This window comes from Cyprinodon tularosa, unplaced genomic scaffold, assembly GCF_016077235.1.
Source record: "Cyprinodon tularosa strain WSP-4 unplaced genomic scaffold, ASM1607723v1 ctg98, whole genome shotgun sequence".
In the NCBI taxonomy this organism is placed as follows: Eukaryota; Metazoa; Chordata; class Actinopteri; order Cyprinodontiformes; family Cyprinodontidae; genus Cyprinodon; species Cyprinodon tularosa.
In genome coordinates, this window is record NW_024039762.1 from 244,469 (window position 1) to 264,988 (window position 20,520).

Genomic DNA, 20,520 nt, shown 5'->3' on the forward strand with positions numbered 1-20,520 from the left:
AGCCTTCATTTTCTACTCACACTGAACAACACTCTGGAGTACTTTTTTGATATCTCAAAATGCATCTCGAGTAGGCTTGTCCCGATCCGATCCACGTATCGGATCGGGACGCCGATATTGGCAAAAAAATGCGTATCGGCAAAGCATGTAAAATGCCGATCCAGACTGCCGATCCAGTATTTTAAAAAAATCCTGTCCGTATTTTCCAGTTTCGCCGATTGAAACGATCCATTCCACTATTTTGCGCCAGTGTTCCCCTGTTTTGCATTTTTATTAAAACTTACAGTAATACTTGCACCTTTAACTGTTTACGGTTTTACTGCTCACTGTGCAATTTCAGATTGCTATTCGTAATTTTGTCCAGTTTGTGTTTATCTCTTAATAAACAGGTAAGTTTGTTGTTACCAATCATTGTGTTTTATTCAATCTCACCTAATTTAGCTGGCTAGATGTTGTCAAGAGTACTAAAACCCTTTTCAACATGAGTCTTACAACTAAGGCTAAATACTTTAACTTAAACTTAAATACATGCTCAGATAGGCTGGTATCGGCCAGTATCGGTATCGGATCGGAAGTCCAAAAACAATATCGGTATCGGATCGGAAGTGCAAAAACCTGGGTCGGGACATCTCTAATCTGGAGATCTGGGAGGCTTCTTGCTGTCTGCTGACATTCAAATAATGGAGGTCTATGGTGCCCGAGACAGAAAGGTCCATAAAAGTCCACAAAAACGTGCTTTCAGGAAAAAAATTTGCTTTCAGGAAATCCTATACACTACTGTTTATGCTCTAAAAACATTCTAAATGAATTCGTTTCGAGTAAATTCTGGATGCTACCCACTCAGGACACTTGGAATACATTGGACGAGCAGTATGGAGGAATATTGACACGTTTTTTGTGGACTTTTATGGACCTTTCTGCCTCGGGCGCCATAGACCTCCATTATTTGAATGTCAGCAGACAGCAAGAAGCCTCCCAGATCTCCAGATGCATTTGAGATATCAAAAAAGTACTCCAGAGTGTTGTTCAGCATGGGGGTGAGTAGAAAATGAGGGCTAATCATGTTTTGGGTGTACTATTCCTTTAATGTGTACAAGGCATCAAAAATGAAGCAGCAGATGCTTCTTTGCTGCACAAATCGCTGTGTGAACGTAGCATTACTATTTCTGATTGCATGAATTATCTATTAAATTTTACATCAAATGATCTCTTCCTTATGAAATTTCCACCTCTAGTCAGGAACCCTAACCTGACTCCGCCAGATGGATTTGCTCCGCATATCCATCTGGAAACCTTCCGTTGAAGTAATTTTGGGAAGGGCCGAAAATACTGGTTAGCTGATTGGCCTATGTTGGTGATAGACGGGCCAAATAAACCAATCAGATCAACGCAGCATATGACGTACTAACAGAGCGACGACGAAAACACAACCACAAGCCAGGCTACTCTTGCCGAAACCAGTCTTTTCCTCTGAGAAAAGCCTCCAGAGCAGTGTTTTGCTCTTCTTTCAGTGAAGAAAACTTGCTCGATAGCCACGCTAACGCTAGTTTCATCGGCTGAAGCCGCCATGTTCTTTAGACTGAACTGTCGCGCTTCTCGTCGCGTCACACCTCAACCCGCGTCAAAGCCAACGCTGATTGGACGTTCGTTTGGTGAACGGCTCCAAATTTTCTTTAACGGAGAGTCTCCAGACTGATCTGCGAGTGAAACCTTGAAAGCTCGCGAGATCAGGATGGTCTCACGAAGCTACAGGAACACATACTTCCCATATTCAGGACAAAAGTAGCGTTGTAACAAAGACAAAGAGTTAGCTGCAATCCACCTAAAAATGCATGAAATAGCGTTTCAGAGAGTCTACATTTCAAAATGACCTCCCTACGCCGCACAAAGCCTAAAATGTAATAGACCAAGGTTTAAACCTTATAACTTATTCCTAGCTTAAAGCCTGCATGCCATGCATTTAAATTAGTTCCCAAACTCTTTATCAGAGTAAGTGAGATTAGATTATATATTTGGATCGTAAAGTTGATTTAGCAAATGAAATAAAAACAAAAAAATTAAACTACTTGATGTCAAGAACCTGTTCTGCAGTAGATGATCGACGGAAGGATGAGGATAAAACCCTGAGGATAAGAATTGCCTAATATTCTTAGGAACCGTTCATCTCCAAGCTGAAACATGTCAAATTATACGCTAGTTGACAAAAAAAAAGTTTAGATACAAATCTGGAACTCTTTTAGTTTTGGGCAGAAACGCCTGGGGCGCTTTTGCATCGGGAGGGAAAGGAAATAAAAGTGTGTAAGCGGTGCCGCTAATGACTTCTCTAATGCTTTGTTGCAGGTGATATAAAAGGTGTAGGAGCTGAGAGAGAATATGGCTGCAGACAAACGAGATGTAAACAAAGGAAAAATTATGAAGTTTGCATCTTTATCAGACCCATACTTGGTGCTAAAATAAACTGTTTCTTTTATTTTAGAGCAATTTAAACTGCCTTTGATAATCAGTTTCTCATATTTGGAAAATAAAGATTGATTTTAATAATTTATTTATCTTTAATTTTACACTAAAAGTATTATCCTAAAAGCGGAAAAAGGTTTATTCTATTTTACAGGAACAAATCAGGGCTAGGGGTGAGCATTGGCATGGCTGTTGGGATATGATCCATGTCACGATACTTGGGTCACAATACAATATTATCGCAATATTGCAATATTACTATATGTTACGATATTTTTCACAGCTATCAAATTAAATATATAGGAGGGAAATCAAGTGCTGTTCATCAGAAGATAGCGATTGTTTAGTAATTTTTGCATCCCTGTTGTTTGGGGTTTGAGTCATGACTGCCTCAACTACAGATATGGCTCTGCGCTGCACAGCAAAAGGGCTCAACATCGCCATCTACCAGAGTGGTGGTGGAAAGGTAGCTCATTTTCCCTTAAAATGTTTAGTTTTTTTTTTTTTTTTATCGATATAAGGAACTCAAAGATCGATATTATAGTGGGCTGCCAAAAAAACACATATTTGCCAAAACAACCTCCAGGTATAATAAAATAAGCGTGAAATATGGAAAAAAAAGATGGAATACGAACGTAATAATCTCAGAATATACAAATATGTGACAAGTAGGGGTGTAAATAATAATCCTTTTGTATCGAAGCATCGATCCAACAGCCGATGATCCGATGCATCGATACGTCCACAAGAGTATCAATTCATGTTTTGTTTTTTTTCCTCCGGTCTATTTTTATCCATTTGTTCCTGGACGTAATTCTGACGTGCTATTCTGCCCTTCTAACTCGCTTCCTTTAGCCACTACCCTCTTTCCACTTGCAGTATTTTTTGATGCAAGGATTTCAGAATCTATAACACAGGGGCATTATTATTTCTCAGTGAATGAGGTTTTCATAGGCCTAGGTGGAGTACAACTTTGTAAGTTGCTGTTTAAAAAAAAAAAATGCATAACGATATTACAGCTTGCATTGATTTATTTCAAATTTGAAACAGTGATCAGCCTGTAACGAAAAAATAAAATTACCAAGTAATCGAATCCAATCATGGTGTATTCTAGAGTATCGAAAATAATCAGACCGTTGTCACCCCTAGTGACAAGGTTGGACTGGGAAGACGCCATACTCTAATTTAGATAGGATTTTTTTTTCCCAAAGCAAAATCCAAACTACAGTCGTACCAGTGACGTGCGGTGAGGTTCATAGCTGGTGAGGCACTGACGTCATCAGAATCAGATTTGCAAATAGATGCATAGATTGACAGCAGTTTACAGGTTATGTTTCACTTCTGCATCCTTACACATACAAACTGTAGCTCACAAAACACACATTTCCTTAAAAAACAAAACAAAATAAATGTTATTACTGTCTTACCTTTACTTATAAATGAATAGAAGTCCTCCTTATCTTCCTTCAGTTTTAAAAGTCTCTCTGTCTCAATGGAGATCACTGCCAGGGAAGAAAGCCTTCCTTGATCCGTCCTGTTCCTGCCTTATGTTTTCAGTCTCTTGAGCACCCCCTGCCATGAGGCAAGAGAACTGCCTGCCTCACCTCGAACTTGTTCTCTGCCGTTTATAATCGCTCATTACACGAAACACGTTACACAAACACAGTTGGTGACAAAAAGCTCTGTACATTATATACATAAGCCAAATTATTAGAAATAAGTTCACATATTACATTTGTTTAAACCATTTTATTGACGCCGTACAGCAACATGCTCTCTCCGCTTTGCAGCCAGCGCAGAGCCAGGGGTTGCGCAATCCAAGGTGAGGCAGAGCTCGCTGCTGCCTCACCGGCATCGCTTCCAAGCATTTGAATGGGAAAATAAGAAAATTCAGCGATTTTGAACAAATAAAAATCGAAATTGGTGAAGCTACATGAAAAATGAATATTTTTTAGTACAAACCACCGGATGAATATAACAATTTAAATTACTTTATGATTATATATTTTCTTTCTTTCCATGATGGCTGGTGAGGCACTGCCTCACCTGCCTCCCCTGACCGCACGTCACTGAGTCGTACCCAATTCCCTTATTTGGGAAGTTTGGTTTGGCAAACTTCTACCTTTTCCTTTAAAGTAATAGTACACCCAAAACATGATTAGCCTTCATTTTCTACTCACCCCCATGCTGAACAACACTCTGGAGTACTTTTTTGATATCTCAAATGCATCTGGAGATCTGGGAGGCTTCTTGCTGTCTGCTGACATTCAAATAATGGAGGTCTATGGCGCCCGAGGCAGAAAGGTCCATAAAATTCCACAAAAAACGAGTCAATATTCCTCCATACTGCTCTTCCAATGTATTCCAAGTGTCCTGAGTGGGTAGCATCCAGAATTTACTCGAAACAAAGTCATTTAGAATGTTTTTAGAGCATAAACAGTAGTGTATAGGATTTCCTGAAAGCGCGCACATGCGCGTTCACGACGCTACGGAAGCCGGCAGACCAAACCAGATGAAAGTGCGCATTCAGCGTCTGCTCTGCCAATATTGCAAGCGTAGAAGAAGAAATGTGTTGTTTACCTGTGCAAAGAAAGAAACAACAAAAGAAAAATGTCTGAGGACTTCAGTGTTGAGGAAGAGCATGAGTTCTTTGCCGAGCTGAATGCGCACTTTCATCTGGTTTGGTCTGCCGGCTTCCGTAGCTTCGTGAACGCGCATGTGCGCGCTTTCAGGAAATCCTATACACTACTGTTTATGCTCTAAAAACATTCTAAATGACTTCGTTTCGAGTAAATTATGGATGCTACCCACTCAGGACACTTGGAATACATTGGACGAGCAGTATGGAGGAATATTGACACGTTTTTGTGGACTTTTATGGACCTTTCTGCCTCGGGCGCCATAGACCTCCATTATTTTAATGTCAGCAGACAGCAAGAAGCCTCCCAGATCTCCAGATGCATTTGAGATATCAAAAAATTACTCCAGAGTGTTGTTCAGCATGGGGGTGAGTAGAAAATGAAGGCTAATCATGTTTTGGGTGTACTATTCCTTTAAAACACAGCTGATGTACAGTTCTCGCTATAATTCCAAGTAATTTCCCAAATCTGCTTTAATGCCCCCCCCCCCCCCGCTTGAGCCCATTTCTTGGCTGCTGATATCTAAGTCCCCACAAAATCACATCCTTGCAGGCTTTCCCACTAGCATTCTTCACATACTTCCACAAAGACTGCTGGGAGTTGTAGTCCCCCCCCCCACAGCAACACAACAACACTCAAATCCTGACAAAAACACACAATCATGCCCACTTTGACATGAACAACTAGACATCTTGACACGCTGTAGGAGGCGTTTCTGTATGAAAAGGGGGAAGCTGCAAAAAAACAAAAGAGCAACAAAAAAAACAATGGCTCTTTGTTGAGATTTGTCAGCTAGGAATGTTTCAGGTCACTGAAAGTCATCAAGTCAACCAGCATGTTGATGAGTCCAATTGAAACAGCATCTATTTCATGGGATTATCTGGTTATTCCTGGTTCAAACCAGGCTTAATCTGGTGACACCAAATCTGGTGAAATTACACCGGAAAAGGCTGATGCTGCTGTCAAAAAACAAAACAAACACTGTCAGACTGTTTTTTTATGAGGACATCATTTAGTGAGTTCAAATGATGGGCGTTGCACTCACAACCCTCTGATTCAATAGATGAAAAATCCCGGATAATCCCAGCTGATCAGGGATTTTTCCAGCTAATTTATTCAGTTTAAAGTGAAATGTGGTGAAATGGAGGGAAGATTGAAAACAATCCAAACTAGAGAGATGTGCCTGCCTCTTTTCTCCATGTGCAGAAATAGTTTAGAAAGTTGAATTAACACACACCAGAGTGTGTGTGTGTGTGTGTGTGTGTGTGTGTGTGTGATCCCACTAACCCCCAGGCCTCCAGCCTGCCTGCCTACCTATCTCTGGGGTCAATCCATGAAGTTTGCCGGGTGTTGTGGTCGATAAAAAACACTCTCCCGTCGTAATCCCGGGCTTCCTCCCAGCCCGCGGGCAGCGGCAGCTCCGAGCTCTCTCTCCGCTTCCCGCCGCTCACCCACGGCATAGCGTCGACACGGTGATTCGAGTAGAAGCCCCCCTACCCTGGATGATTTTTTTTTTTTTTTTGGATCCCCCCACCCTCCCCCCGAAAAAGAAAAAAGGATTCTTCGGGTCTTCACTGCATTACAAGCGACTCCGCCTCGACAAGATGCGGGGAAGAAACGCATAAAAACAGAAGTTTCCACGGAGGTTCTCTGCCAAAAACAGTCCCACGGGAGGAACATCCACTTTCTCCCGCTACAGTCCCACTGAAAAGAGTCCAGCGGCGCTCTCACGGTCCTCCATGTTCGCCTCTTCCACCATATTTCATTCCTTCGTGTCCATATTCGGGACCGGATTTGCATAAACGTTTGGACGTAGGACTGAGCGAGTTCACTCTGTCCAATGGGAGTCAGCACTCTCATTAAAACTAATTACTACAACCAAAACAGGGGCTTTAAAACGGATTTAAAGAGCCGCTAATAACAGCTTTCATCCGGAATACGATGAAAGATATGAGGTTTAAAAAAACATAAGAAATTACTATTCAAAAAAAGGAAGAAATTTCAGTAAAAATGTTGCTTATCGTCCCCTATGACACACCGTGTTCTATCTTAACTTAAAGACAAGTATTGCTTTATTCAAAATAAATATATCATTATAAAATTTTCAATTTAAAGTTTTGAAAAACTTTGATTTAAAAACATGGCTACCTCTCCCCCTGCTGTGGCTCGGGAAAACTCCAGTGGTGCAACAGCGACACCTGGTGGGTCTAATTGGAATAGCATAAATGTTTGGACGTAGGACTGAGCGAGTTCACTCTGTCCAATGGGAGTCATCGCTCTCATTAAAAATAATTACTACAATCAAAACAGAGGCTTTAAAACGGATTTAAAGAGCCGCTAATACCAGCTTTACCCGGAATACACTGAAAGATATGAAGTGAGAAAAAAACAAGAAATTATTATAAAAAAAGGGGGAAAAATCAATAAAAATTTTACTTATCATCCCATATGAAACAACCGTGTTCTATCTTAAATTAAAAACAAGTATTGCTTTATTCAAAATAAATATATCATTATAAAATTTTCAAATTAAAGGTTTGAAAAACTGATTTATAAACATGGCTACCTCTCTCCCAGCTGTGGTTCGGGAAAACTACAGTTGTGCAACAGCGACACCTGGTGGGTCTAATTGGAATAGCATAAATGTTTGGACGTAGGACTGAGCGAGTTCATTCTGTCCAATGGGAGTCATCGCTCTCATTAAAAATAATTACTACAATCAAAACAGGGGCTTTAAAACGGATTTAAAGAGCCGCTAATACCAGCTTTTACCCGGAATACGATGAAAGAAAAATATGAAGTGAGAAAAGAATCAAGAAATTATTATTTAAAAAAAAGGAAAAAAGTTGAAGAAAATGTTTAATTACCGTCCAACATGACACAACCGTGTTCTATCTTAACTTAAAAACTTAAAGTACTGTATTATTCAAAAATAAATATTTCATTATAAAATGTTCATTTCAAAGATGTGAAAAACTTTGATTTAAAGGCACACTATGCAACATTTTTCAGTTAAGTAATGTGTTCCATAACGTTTTGGATGATTAAATGAGTCATTTCAGGTTGAACAAAGGTATTCTCGGTGGTGGTGGTGGTCTGTGGGGGAAATACCGCACTTGCAATTGCAGGAGCACCGACCCGCACCCACAGGCTCAGAAGTCTCGCGAGAGTCGGTCTTGCTTTACGGCGAGAACTGCTACGTCCCCCAGTTAAAAGCATGCTCGTTGCTAGCACAGTGGCGATCTTTGTGCAGTGCTGCTTTCACACCGGACGCAGCAAAAGCAGCAAAATCGTGTCTGCTGCTTCCTTTTTGCTGCTTGTACCAGTTAGTTCTGACGCGCGGCTGAAGCAGCTTTGCTGCTCTGGCTGCGCGGTGCAAAAGTGTGTCTGACGCGCGTTGGGCGGAGCTTCACTATCCTTTCTCTGCCTTGCAGCTATATTTGCTGTGATCAGTGGGAATAAAGTAGTTTTAATATGTTTTTAAGTGAGAAAATACACCTGAAAACGTAATCAGTGCAGTCAGTTCATCCAGATTATCATCCTGCCTTCCAATGTTATTTCTGTCGGAGCCGCTCAGACCCCCACATACCAGCGGTGTGCAGACAGAAGGAAGCCCTTCATCAGCAGCCTCTGGCCGGGTCGCCTCCTCGCGGTTCACCGAGGCAGCTGGTAGGTGTTTTTCATCTAAATAATCTAAACTGCAGGCAGCAGGATAATAAAAGCGAACATAATCTGGCGGCAGATTTCTGCATTTTAAGTTAATTTAGGCGTCAATAAACTGTTTCAGAGGAGTGATCATAGCGCTCTGATCATCAGCGCTGTGTCTCTCTCCCTGCCAGCTCCCAGATCAGCTTCTCTGATTGGTTGACGAGGCGCGTCGAGAAGCAAAAATTCAATTTTTCCATCTCGAGCAGCAGCGCGTTTGCGGCGCTTTAGTCATTCGTTGCGTTCGCCTGTCTGCTAAGCTCAAAACAACCGCGCCTGGCTTGACGGAGAAACCAGGAGAACAGCTGTGCATATTTACGACAGTGCACTTTTACTTTCGCCCTCTGGGGGGAGCCTCGCTGGAAAATCAACACCGGTTCCATAGTGTACCTTTAAAATTATGGCTACCTCTACCCCTGCTGTTGTTCGGGAATACGGCAGTGGTGCAACAGCGACACCTGGTGGGTCTAATTGGAGTAGCATCCGCATCAGGTCCCCTGTAATTTTTATAGGGTTGACAAAAGTATGAGTATTGATGCTGAAACCTTGTCCGGATATATTCAGGGGCGGATATAGGAAATGTGCGGCCCTAGGCAGATTATTTGCGCATTAAAAGAATAATACCTCACATAACCCCAAAATATTGTCAAGCTGTTATATTTGGGTTTTTCATTTTTAATTTAGTTGTACACTTATTCAACGTATAGAATCTTGGATTATGCTTAGGAAGCATATTAAATATTGACATGAAGAAAATTGAGTTTTTCATGTCAGAAAAATTTTGTTTATGCCTTTTACGATTTTGCAGGGTTTTTTCCACATGGTATCAAAATTGATATCAGTATTTTCCTTGCTGTTAATTCTGAGTTTAAAAATTTTGTGTAATGATTACCCTTGTTTTTTTGTTTTTTAACTATATTATTAAACTATTTTTAGTTTTTGAACAAGGTAAAAAACAAACAGATGAGTGCTAGAACACACACATACAGTATATAGATCAGTGTATGAATCACAAGAATAAAAATAACACACATAGACCCCAACCCAGGAGCAGGGGATACAACTAACGGTCAGAAGAGGCGGATATATTTTCCAATTCACAAAAGTAATTTGTCTTTGAGTAACTGTTCCATTTTTTCCAGAGTCCTTCTCCTTTCTCCTTCTGGAGAGTCAGGGAGAAAGTCAATGTTTCCATTTCATGGATTGTGTGTAATGCTTATAAAGAGCCTCAAGGTAGGGGGGGGCTTGACTGGAGCCAGCATTTGGTGATTTTCTTCTTGCTTGCAATCATGAAAATCTTTAGTAAATATGTGTCACTTGAACTGAGCCCTTCAGGGAGTTTTCCAAGGTACAAGGAGGTGAAAGAAATTTTCAACATTGTGTCCAGGGTTTCAGAGATGATCTGCTTAACATTGTGCCAGAAGACCTTCAATTTAGGACAGAACCAGTAAATATGCCCATAATCTGCAGGAACCATCCCATAACTTCTCCAGCAGGGCACCTGTGCACCACTTCACCTGGATTTCTGCTTTGGTGTAATGAAAAGCATTGCACTGACTTCTACTTATTTAGCATTTATTTGCATGGCCTAACCCAGACCCTGACCATTATCCTTGGAACCACCCATGATCTTTTACCTGACCATGACACTTAGATCCCAAAAATGTAAGAACCAGCGATGTATCAGTGACACTTGGAGCCAACATTGGGCAAAAGCTTAGAGAATTTATTGTGACTTGACTCTTGGAATGTGGTCATGTGACCACTCTATCAACTCACCATGCCAAGCTGAGCATAAAACAACTCCCTGATAGACGCCTACTGAGACTAAATGCACACAAGAAAACCTAGATGGGACAAACTAAAATAAACATCTAGGTCTGCAGATTGGATTATTAGGGTCGATCGTCCCTCCATAAACAACTTACTCAAGTCAGGGCCAGGAAAAGGGTAGCAGACATCTCCCAAAACTCCCCTTATCTTACAGGTAAACTGTCCAGACAAATACCTTTAGAGCACAATTTACAAAAAAACAGACATTGATGCCATTTGTTTCATAAGCGCCAAGTAGAGTTCCCCAAATTTTCACTCAAGTAACAATACCAGTAATTTAAAAATGTTTCCGCAAACGTTTAAGCAATGAGTCAATTGAGAGTAAAAACATACTTGGTAAAATGGCCGCTTAAGTATCGAGAAATTATCGGCTCATAACATCTGGGCTAATATTTAAAATATTATCATACAGAGTAATGAGCAAAAGCTTGTGTTTCCAAGCATAAAATTAAATAAAGAATAAAAAGAACAACAAAAAAAACTAATCAAGAACTTGATTAAATAAAAAAATTTGTGCAGAAGAAGCACTTTTCCACATCAATGGATAAGTTAGGAAAGAATGAACAATTTCCAATGAGAATATTTATTTTATTTTCACCTGACTTTCAAGTTACTCGTGATAGGTAGAGTAACCAGAAAATTTACTTAAGTAAGAGTAGCTATACTTTTACAAGAATATTTTTTAAGTAAAATTACAATGTAGCTGGTAATTGAGCAAATTATCAGTGATTATCATTTGATGACCATTGAAATGATTGTTTACTCTTGAATAAAAGAAGAGATTAATTAACTTTAATCTCTGGTTACAGTTACTAATACATTCATTCTCAAAATGGTAAAATTGTGAAACATATATGACGTCTAATGCGTCTTATGACAGACAAATTTGCAAGCACAACATTCAGGCCACAGACTGTGGGAGGAAATGCGAAAACACGTAATCAGTGCATAAACAGTTTGTTTACCTCCAGAAGGATCCGGAAAAGCTTTTATTAAAGTTAATTAGTTCTGCTTGAAGTTCTGTTCAGTTGCCAGTTGACGTAACTCAATGGTAAAGTAAATTATTCTTACTTCTTATTTCAACCGTTGCGTATATTAGCAGCGACATTTCAATCAAGATGCTATGACCAAAAAAATTTGATTGACAGATGACCGTTTATATATGACTGGCCGAATTTAGGTGAACAAGCTGACGTTTAACTAACTGGCCTGCATAAAATAATGAGAAAACCCCACAGATTTTAAGATTTTTTTTTTTAAATTAGAACTTTTCGAAATTTTGGGACAATGTGGTCTGATAAAGAGTACATTTATATACATGTTTAAGCCAGAATGATTTCACATTTAAATATGACTTCCCTACGACTTTAAAGCCTGCATGCCATGCATTTGTATCAGTTCCCAAACACCAAAGTAAATGAGATTAGATGATATTTGGATCGTTAAGCTGATTTGGCAGATTAAATAAAAAAATAATATATAACTACTTGATGTCAAGAACCTGTTCTACAGTAGATGATCGACGGAAGGATGAGGATAAAACCCTGAGGATAAGAATTGCCTAATATTCTTAGGAACCGTTCATCTCCAAGCTGAAACATGTCAAATTATACGTTAGTTGACAAAAAAGTTTAGATAAAAATCTGGAACTCTTTTAGTTATGGGCAGCAACACCTGGGGAGCTTTTGCATCGGAAGGGAAAGGAAATAAAACTGTGTAAGTGGCAGGGACGGAGCTAGATGGGGGGCCAGGGGTGGCCATGGCCACCCTTAGCCAATCATTGGCCACCCCTACCATTTTTTCCCCCTCTAATATAGATGGTGGCAGCAGTAATACTCTCAAGTGGAGTATTAAAAAAAAAAAATTTTGTGGTTAATTTTACACATAAATATACTAACATTAAAGATAAGTATAGAATTCATGCTCTTTTCAGAACTAGATTCTGTGTTATATGGGGTAAAGAGAAAATTATGTGTCTCTGCAAACCATCTAAGAGTCTTCAGTGAAATCAAAGATAAAATAACAATTTTAATAAAAACTTATCAAATAATCAATTTATTTATATATTAGCGCTTGTAAATATCAATTTTACGCAGAATATTTATGATAAAAGTAGGTAAGCAATGACAATGGAAGAGATTTACACCCCAGAACTCAAAACTATGCCTTTTATCTAGAAATTACAGATGTTTAAATATATGTGTCTATTTGTTGGCAAAGGCTGTAGGAAAGTATAGTTTGTCTTTGTTTTGAAAATATGGATGTTTTTTTCATTTATTTTCGTGTTGGAGCAGTGTAGATTGACCCTGAGGTTCTGGTGCCTATCCGCTTTCGGCCACCATTGGTTATTGCCTGGCCACCCTTCTAAAAGATTTTTGGCTACGCCCCTGGTAAGCGGTGTCACTAATGACTTCTCTAATGCTTAGTTACAGGTGATATAAAAGGTTTAGGAGCTGAAAGAGAATATGCCTGCAGACAAAAGCGATGTAAACAAAGGAAAAAATACTGAAGTTAGCATCTTTATCAGACAAATATTTGGTGCTGCATGGAGTTTGCATGTTCTCCCTGAGCATGCGTGGGTTCTCTCCGGGTACCCTGGCTTCCTCCCACAGTTTAAAAACATGACTGTTAGGTTGATTGGCTTCTCTAAATTCTCCTTAGGTGTGAGTGTTTGTCTCTGTGTTGCCCTGCTGTGGACTGGCGACCTGTCCAGGGTGGACCCCGCCTCTTGCCCATAGACAGCTGGAGATAGGTACCAGCACCCCTCATGACCCCACTTGGGATAAAGGGTGGATGGATGGATTTGACATTTAAATATGACCTCCCTATGACTTTAAACATTTGTTGGCAAAGTGTGGGCCAGACTGGATGCAGACCTACTTAGCTAAACATGCTCTGTTAGAAGAAACATGCAAATCATTTCAGCAAGTAAAAAAAAATATATATATATTCTGGAATTCAGAGATTACAAATAACTTTGGTAACTATATCTGATTTAAAACAGTAAAGCTTTCGTCTGGTTTAATGCCAGTCATTAAAAAACAAAAATAAACACCAACAAATTGAAATAAATAATGTAAATTAACAACTTAACAATTAGGTTTCTATGTGTAATTAGCTTTACTGCAGTGGAAGCAAACAGAAAGAGGAAACAGGTTTGTCGGCCCCATGTGAGGGAATCAAGGAACTGCAACGATCCAGATGCCATCCATCGCCTCTGTTTTTCAAAAAGGTTCTGTTAAAGCAGCAGAAAAATATGTAACAATTAGCATAGAAGGAACTAACAAAGAAGCGGTGGTTTCCTCTCTCCTCTCCTGACTTCAAACGCTGGGGAAAGTTTCTTCAGAAGCTGTCCGTCTCACACTGTTAGGATACAAACAGCAGCTTCCTTTTTTTCCTTCCACCAGGAGATTGATTCTGTTCGAATCTTTGTCGGGACATGAGCACGCTCAGCTGGGGATTTTATTGCCTTTTTGTTTGCGGTTTGAAACAATGTTCTTAAGAACGGGAAACATTTTCTCACATCTCGGCTTTGATCTGCAGCCTCCTACGATTGTTTCCCACAGGCTCTGCAGTGTTCGTAAGAGACGAGACAATAAGCTGCTCTGTTGTTTCACATTCAGTCACATGCAGCCTGACTGTAAAAGCTGTTAGCCCAAACTGATGAACATGACACAATTTGCAACCCAGTTTCTTTGCCTTTGCACCGTATATTGATACTTAAACATGTTTAAGTTGATTAAGCATTTTATTTGATTAATCTTAGAGAGATTTACATCTGGAGTTAGTGGCTTCTTACATGTGCAGGATGAACTGTTTAGTTTTCTGTCTTTTGAAATCAATGTAAGTCAGAATAAAACATAAAGGATGCAAAAACTGACATGGAAGAAGTATTTTTCTACTATAATACAGACAGATATCCTTCCTTTAATGTAAGGCCTTTCTTGCAGCTTGAAATTTAGGGAAATGTGTGACAATGGCTTTATCTAAGCGCAGCCATCTCTGCCTCTGCTCCTGCTTCCCATTGGCACGGCGGCGGGATCACAGAAGGGGAGGTCCAAACAAGCCCCCTCTCCTTCCTGCATCAGAAGATGTGTGCTCCTCTGAGTGGAAAGCGTTTGTGAAAAAGCCCAGAGCCAGGGCAGTCAGCTCTAATTTGAGCAGCCTCTGTCCAAAGCGGGACATCAAGAGGCCTCTCCATCCCTCGTGAACCCGGTGAAGGGGAACTCTCACGGATTTCTCGAGTGTGGAGGCCAGAGAGGCAGGGAGAAGCATGGACTCGCCCGCCTGCGTTTTGGAGCTGCTGGGGATGCTGGTCTACATCGGGGGATGGCTCTGCGCTCTGGCCAGCACCATCCTGCCGCAGTGGCTGACCATGTCCACGTCTCTGCTGCCGATAGAGAGCTACGATTTGGGACTGTGGGAGACCTGCGTGGTCCAGGACATCGGTGGCACGGAGTGCAGATCCTATGACAGCCTGCTGGGCCTCTCTAGACACCTTAAACTGGCCCGTATCCTGATGTGCACTGCCGTTGCCATGGCCTTGCTGGGAATCCTGGTGGCCATACCAGGGCTTCACCTGATCAACAACTGCAAGAACTACAACGGCCATAACTCCAAGATGGCTCTAAAAATCACAGGAGGGGTTCTGGGGATGATGTCCGGGGTGCTCTGTCTGGTCCCCGTGTCTTACATCGCCAATTTGGCGGTGATGCATTTCTTTGATGAGACGGTGCCAGAGGTGGTGCCTCGCTGGGAGTTTGGGGACGCATTGTTCATCGGTTGGGCTGCGGGATTCCTCCTGTTTGTGGCTGGGCTGATCATGGTGTCCTCCAGCCTTTGCTTCCTGGTGGAGCATCAGCCTGAACCACACCACCAGGTGATGAGCTTTGACCGTAAGCTCAGAAAGCACTTGGAGTACGTTTAATGAACAGATCAGCAGGATCACCACTAGAGCTGCACTTCAAATTGCTTTGCACCGATCATGTAAATTATTTATATCTGAATATATATATATATTAAATGCAAGTACAGTGTACAACGGCAATTTTGTTATTGTAATCTTTCAAAATTACTCACATAAAACAATCAGATGTTGCATTACAAGATGACCTGCTGTGATTACGACAAGAGAATACTACTGTAAAGGGAGGTTTTATAAAATTCACCACTTGTTTACCATTTCCAAAATTAAAAATAAATTATTAAAAGCTTTTATTAAGCCTGCTTTTAATACCTATCAGTCACAGATCATTTCTGGGTCTGGTCTACTTCTTGGATGCATCCAATCAGTCGATTGTGTGGATTCATAAGAGGTGTTTGGGTCGGCATTCTGTCCTGGTTTAAAATTATAGCATGAAATATGCTAAATCTTTTCTCTGTTTTTTGCATCCTGGATATTTGTTTTAATTTGAGTTTTTCTTTAATTCTTTTATATTCACTTTAAAATAAATGAAGCAATTGTCCTTCAAACATTTTTTTTCAAAACAGATCAAACCGCATTTCATCATAATATCGTAACTTGCACATTTTTTATTTTCATATAACCTAATGTTAAAATATTAGCTTCCCTCCCTTTTTTTTTTTTACACCTGAAGTGGTTACAAATTTAAAAGAATCCTGATCCTCTATTACTTGAACCAGAGTCTCATAAAGGTATTCATAAAAAAAAAAAATGGAACCAAAATAAATGCAAACTTTGTCTCCAAAAAAGCCAATGCTGCTTTTGTGAACATCTTTACATTATAATCATAAATTATGTACTTTCTGAAAACTCTCAAATATAAGATGAGTCTTTTAATTCTTTTTATGATTTTAGCCTTGGAAATCTATATTTCTGCACAGCTTCTTTCTTATTGCTGAAACATAAACACTACTTTTAGATTTTCTTTGGTTCCTTTTGAGATTTTCTGGATGAGCTGTTGATGTTTCCTCAGACTAATAATTCTAGTTAAGCTACTGCTGGGTTGTTTTTGTCTTTTTGATATGACATGTGTTTATTTTTCTTATCTTTGAATTTATTTAAATCATCACACATTGTGTTTGAGCCTACTTCATGTTGTCAGACAGGTTCTTTTTAAGTGTTTTCTCTCTTTGTAATTGGCCCAGGTGTGCCAATCAATCTAACAAAAAAAAAAGGGTATTCATTGTTTGACAATGATTTAACTAATTAATAGCATTTCCCTGTAAAAGTGGAATTATTTTGAAACTGCATTTTGTGTCAGCTTATAATCCAATGATGTTATCAACTGTATCAGATTAAGTCTTTTTTCACTGTTATATTTTTCCTGACAATCTTTGTTAAAAGAGGTCTGTGTTGGTGAAATGCGAAACGACGCGAATGTTCAGCTGAGACTTAATTTGCTGTTATGTCAGAGGTTCAGGGACTGGACGAACCACCGTCACCCACAGACGCCCGGTTCAGTAGGGGGGCCAGAAGGACTAAAAACAGCCATCAGGTTTGTCTGCGGCGATGGAAACACAGCTTGAGGCTAATTCCATCAGATTTCCTGGTCACTCACAGAGCTAAGCTGTGTTTAATGAATACTTTAATGGTCGAAGAATGCAGCACACGTTGACATAATTACACAAATTTGCCAGGGGTCAGAGTGTGTCGCTGCAGGCCAAACTGCTCCACATCGCTTTCATACACACAGGTACGGTGGACGAAATGTGTTAAAGTAAGGGAGTTGGACGATTTATGAACCTTATATGCTTTCTGAGGAGTCAGCGCTTACAGAATGAAGTTAATACTAGGTAATGATGTTGTCACACAAGCACGTCTCCTGAGGGGCCCGAGGCAGCACAGACTTTACTTCTAACGCTCTAACTGTGGCTCCTTTGAGCCTCCCAGAGGTGCTTAGAACAGAGTGAGACGCCACATTATAACATCTGATACCATCTTTATACATCTGTGTTTGCAGCTTTGGTTTAAGCAGTTTCGTTCTCCTGAGTGATATTTGTCTTTTATTTTCATATTTATCAAGGTTACCTACTTTTTTCAATCTTATTCACTATTTTTTTGACCCCTCCTCCCCTTGGATAAGTCAGGGAGATACCTCACATTGACAACAAATTGGGTACATTTCTTCAAAGAAACAACTGAAGGCTTTAAAACAGAGCAGACATGTAGTTAAAGACTTAAAGACATTTTGTATGCATAGTGTATGTAAAACAACATGCATACAGCTTAGGATAGTGTAATGAGATTGCAATTGGAGAAAGATAAACATTACCAATAAAAGTGCAGCAGTGATCAGAGTGTACACAATGTAGGAGAAAAAAAGAGAACAGTTTAGATAATGGTGCAAAAGGGCATTGATATGATATGGTTTAGTGCAGTGCAAAAATAAAAATGCAGTAGAACATTTGAGTTGTGTCCTATTTAAAATACTATAAAAGTTCGACACCTTGGTATTGCAAGATAATGGTGCAAGTGTGATGCAGAGTCCAGTTTAGAATTTCAACAGTTCAACGGTCGGATGGTAGCGGGGAAAAAGCTGCTGCAGAACCTACTGGTCCAGCATCAAATGCTGCAAAGTGTCTTCCCAGAGGACAGCAGGGAGAACAGTCCATGGTGGGGGTGAGAGGGGTCACTGATGATGGTACGAGCTCAGGAAACACAGCACAGGGATGAAATGCCCTTAAAAAAAAAAAAAAACAGTATGAAGAAAATGGACCTTGTCCCAGCAGTGTGATCAGTCTTGGTTCTGACTCTGTTTAGCTCAGCTTCTTTGACAGACAAATGGAGCCGAGGAGGAATTTCAACTGAGGAAACTGATGGCTTTCCTACATCCACCTTCGACAAAGCCAATCAGCTATGAACCACGCCTCCACGAAAGCCAATCGGTATCCAAATCTCATCTTAAAAGGCCTCTGATCCGCAACTACTCTGCTCCTGTGCGCAGGCGGTGGTTGCACTGTGTGACTTCATTCAGATGACCCCGGCCGTTTCAACCCACCTCCTGCCCCTCCTCCACCATCGTAGCTAAAACTTCATCAGAGTTTCATTCCTCTCGGACTCTTACTGCATTCTGCGTCTCATTTCAACCAGTCCAGCAGAAGACTGCCATGTTGAGTTTTTCCTCTCTACTGTCGCTTCATGCTTGCTCATCATGTACAGGTTCTCTGAACCTGTGTTATCCAAACTGGATTCCATCTTCCAGGTCCCTGAGTGAAGCTCTAGTATCAGGTCATGCAGTCCACTGGATCTCCCCATAAAGCTCAGCAGACCGTCTCACTAACCAGCAGTCTACAGACTGACCAACTTCATCTATCTTCACTCCACCACCAGTTTCAGGCCTGGGGGAAAACAGCCCTGTTCTATACTCCAGTTCATGCATATCAATCAAAATCAGCGCCATGTTTTCTGCCGAGGTCTGAGCGCCAAAGACCAAGTAATTGTATCAATAAATTTCCTCTGATTGTCTTTTCTCTTCTTGTGAGTTTTTCTGATTGGTGGTGTCTGGTTTGTTCCTCTGAAACACACATCAGCCTCTCCCTACTTCCTATTAGACAGAGAAGGGGAGGAGTCATCAAAAGGGACTGATCAGCCAATCAGGAGATTGTTTTGATGTATCTCTGTGGGGTAAAGTGTAAAGTTAGTGTGCTTTATGGTTTTAAGGGCACACACTTTGTGCAAACACTGAGAATCATAATGAAGAATAAAAAAAATCCCACCGACTGCTGAGGGAGGCAAAAGAAAAGTAAAATACTACAATCATTTGAGGTTCACAAAGCTCTGCAAATTACTTAATTTTTGCTTCTTTTTGTCATTTCATTATTTCTTTTTTACTTCTTGCATTCCTTATCTCAGTTGTACCTGAAAAAAAAATATATAAATACAATAAGGATGATGAAAATTAATAAATTGTAGCAGTCAGCTCTAATTTTCTAACTTTTTATTTCATGGAATGTTGATGTATTTCATTTATTTATTTATTTATTTACATTTATTTGTAAGTTTTTCAGTTTGTGTCCTCCATAGAATTGTCAGGGAGGGCCTACTGTATCCCAGATGGAGGCTATTAGATGCAGGAAGGGTCCAAAATCCTCGGTGGGGATTCTCCTGTGGATTGTCCCGTTTCTAGCTCCTATGAGTTTGGGCAGTGCTGGAACTGGAAGGAAATTACATCTCTTTTTCATGACAGATTATGTCTAAATACATCCGAACGCAAACAAACAAATTTCAAAGGAACCGAGGGTTGGATAAACAAGCTGCTGAACACTGACTCAGTTGAATAACAAGATAGGGATAATTCAATAAATAAAAAAATCAAGTTTCTGTGATATGTGGGGACTTTGGCTTCCAGAAACAGACCTTTATGTCGTTTAAAGCTCTGACAGTGTAATTGTCTTCCTGCTTAAAGGCGAATATCTTCCCTATTCTTTAACAGATTTTCTTTCAAACCTAATTGCTCAATCTTTATGTCTTTATTTATGCAATGATGAAATACTATATCCATAGCATTATGCTACATGAGTTTTCCACACATGCACGCCACCAAGTTGAGTTTTAGCCTATTTAGAGCATCTTTTAACACATTTTCTGTGTCCCCTGCATGACCTGAGGAAAACTGAGGAAAACCCAAGACTTTTCAACAATGTTTTCGATTATGAGCATGCAACGATCAACCCCTACCTCTATAACGGAGGAGACCAATTAAAAATCAGCAGCATCCGAATAAAGAAAATCATCAACCAGTAAAGGTCCGGAGACATTTTTAATTATAATCTGTTAATTTAAACGGAATTTAACACTGAAATAAAATGGTGTTAAAACATGCATGTTATACATTGACTTTTTAAAGAAAAAAATATTTAAAAAAACATATTTTATAAAACACCTGAACTGAGCATATTGTTTTCTTTCTTTTTTCTGGCTTAA

The 20,520-nt window shown here is 40.0% G+C and overlaps 2 protein-coding genes across 3 annotated transcripts in view; one reads left to right on the forward strand and one right to left on the reverse strand.

The window, feature by feature from the left end:
• The window catches only part of wwc3 (WWC family member 3), a 65,379-nt gene extending 58,471 nt beyond the window's left edge, over positions 1–6,908 (reverse strand). Inside the window, exon 1 of one of the 2 annotated variants that reach the window (XM_038275820.1) lies at positions 6,411–6,908. In XM_038275820.1, the coding sequence (XP_038131748.1) occupies positions 6,411–6,556 (146 nt within the window). In that variant the 5' untranslated portion in view covers positions 6,557–6,908. The remainder of the gene's footprint in view (positions 1–6,410) is intronic. The other variant, XM_038275821.1, reaches the window with a different exon arrangement.
• A 7,781-nt stretch (positions 6,909–14,689) lies between these two features.
• Positions 14,690–15,867, forward strand: LOC119777075 (putative claudin-24). Its single transcript, XM_038275842.1, has one exon. It carries the CDS (start codon positions 14,908–14,910, stop codon positions 15,559–15,561), a length of 654 nt encoding a protein of 217 aa, XP_038131770.1. The 5' UTR covers positions 14,690–14,907; the 3' UTR covers positions 15,562–15,867.
• The last annotated feature ends 4,653 nt before the right edge of the window (positions 15,868–20,520 follow it).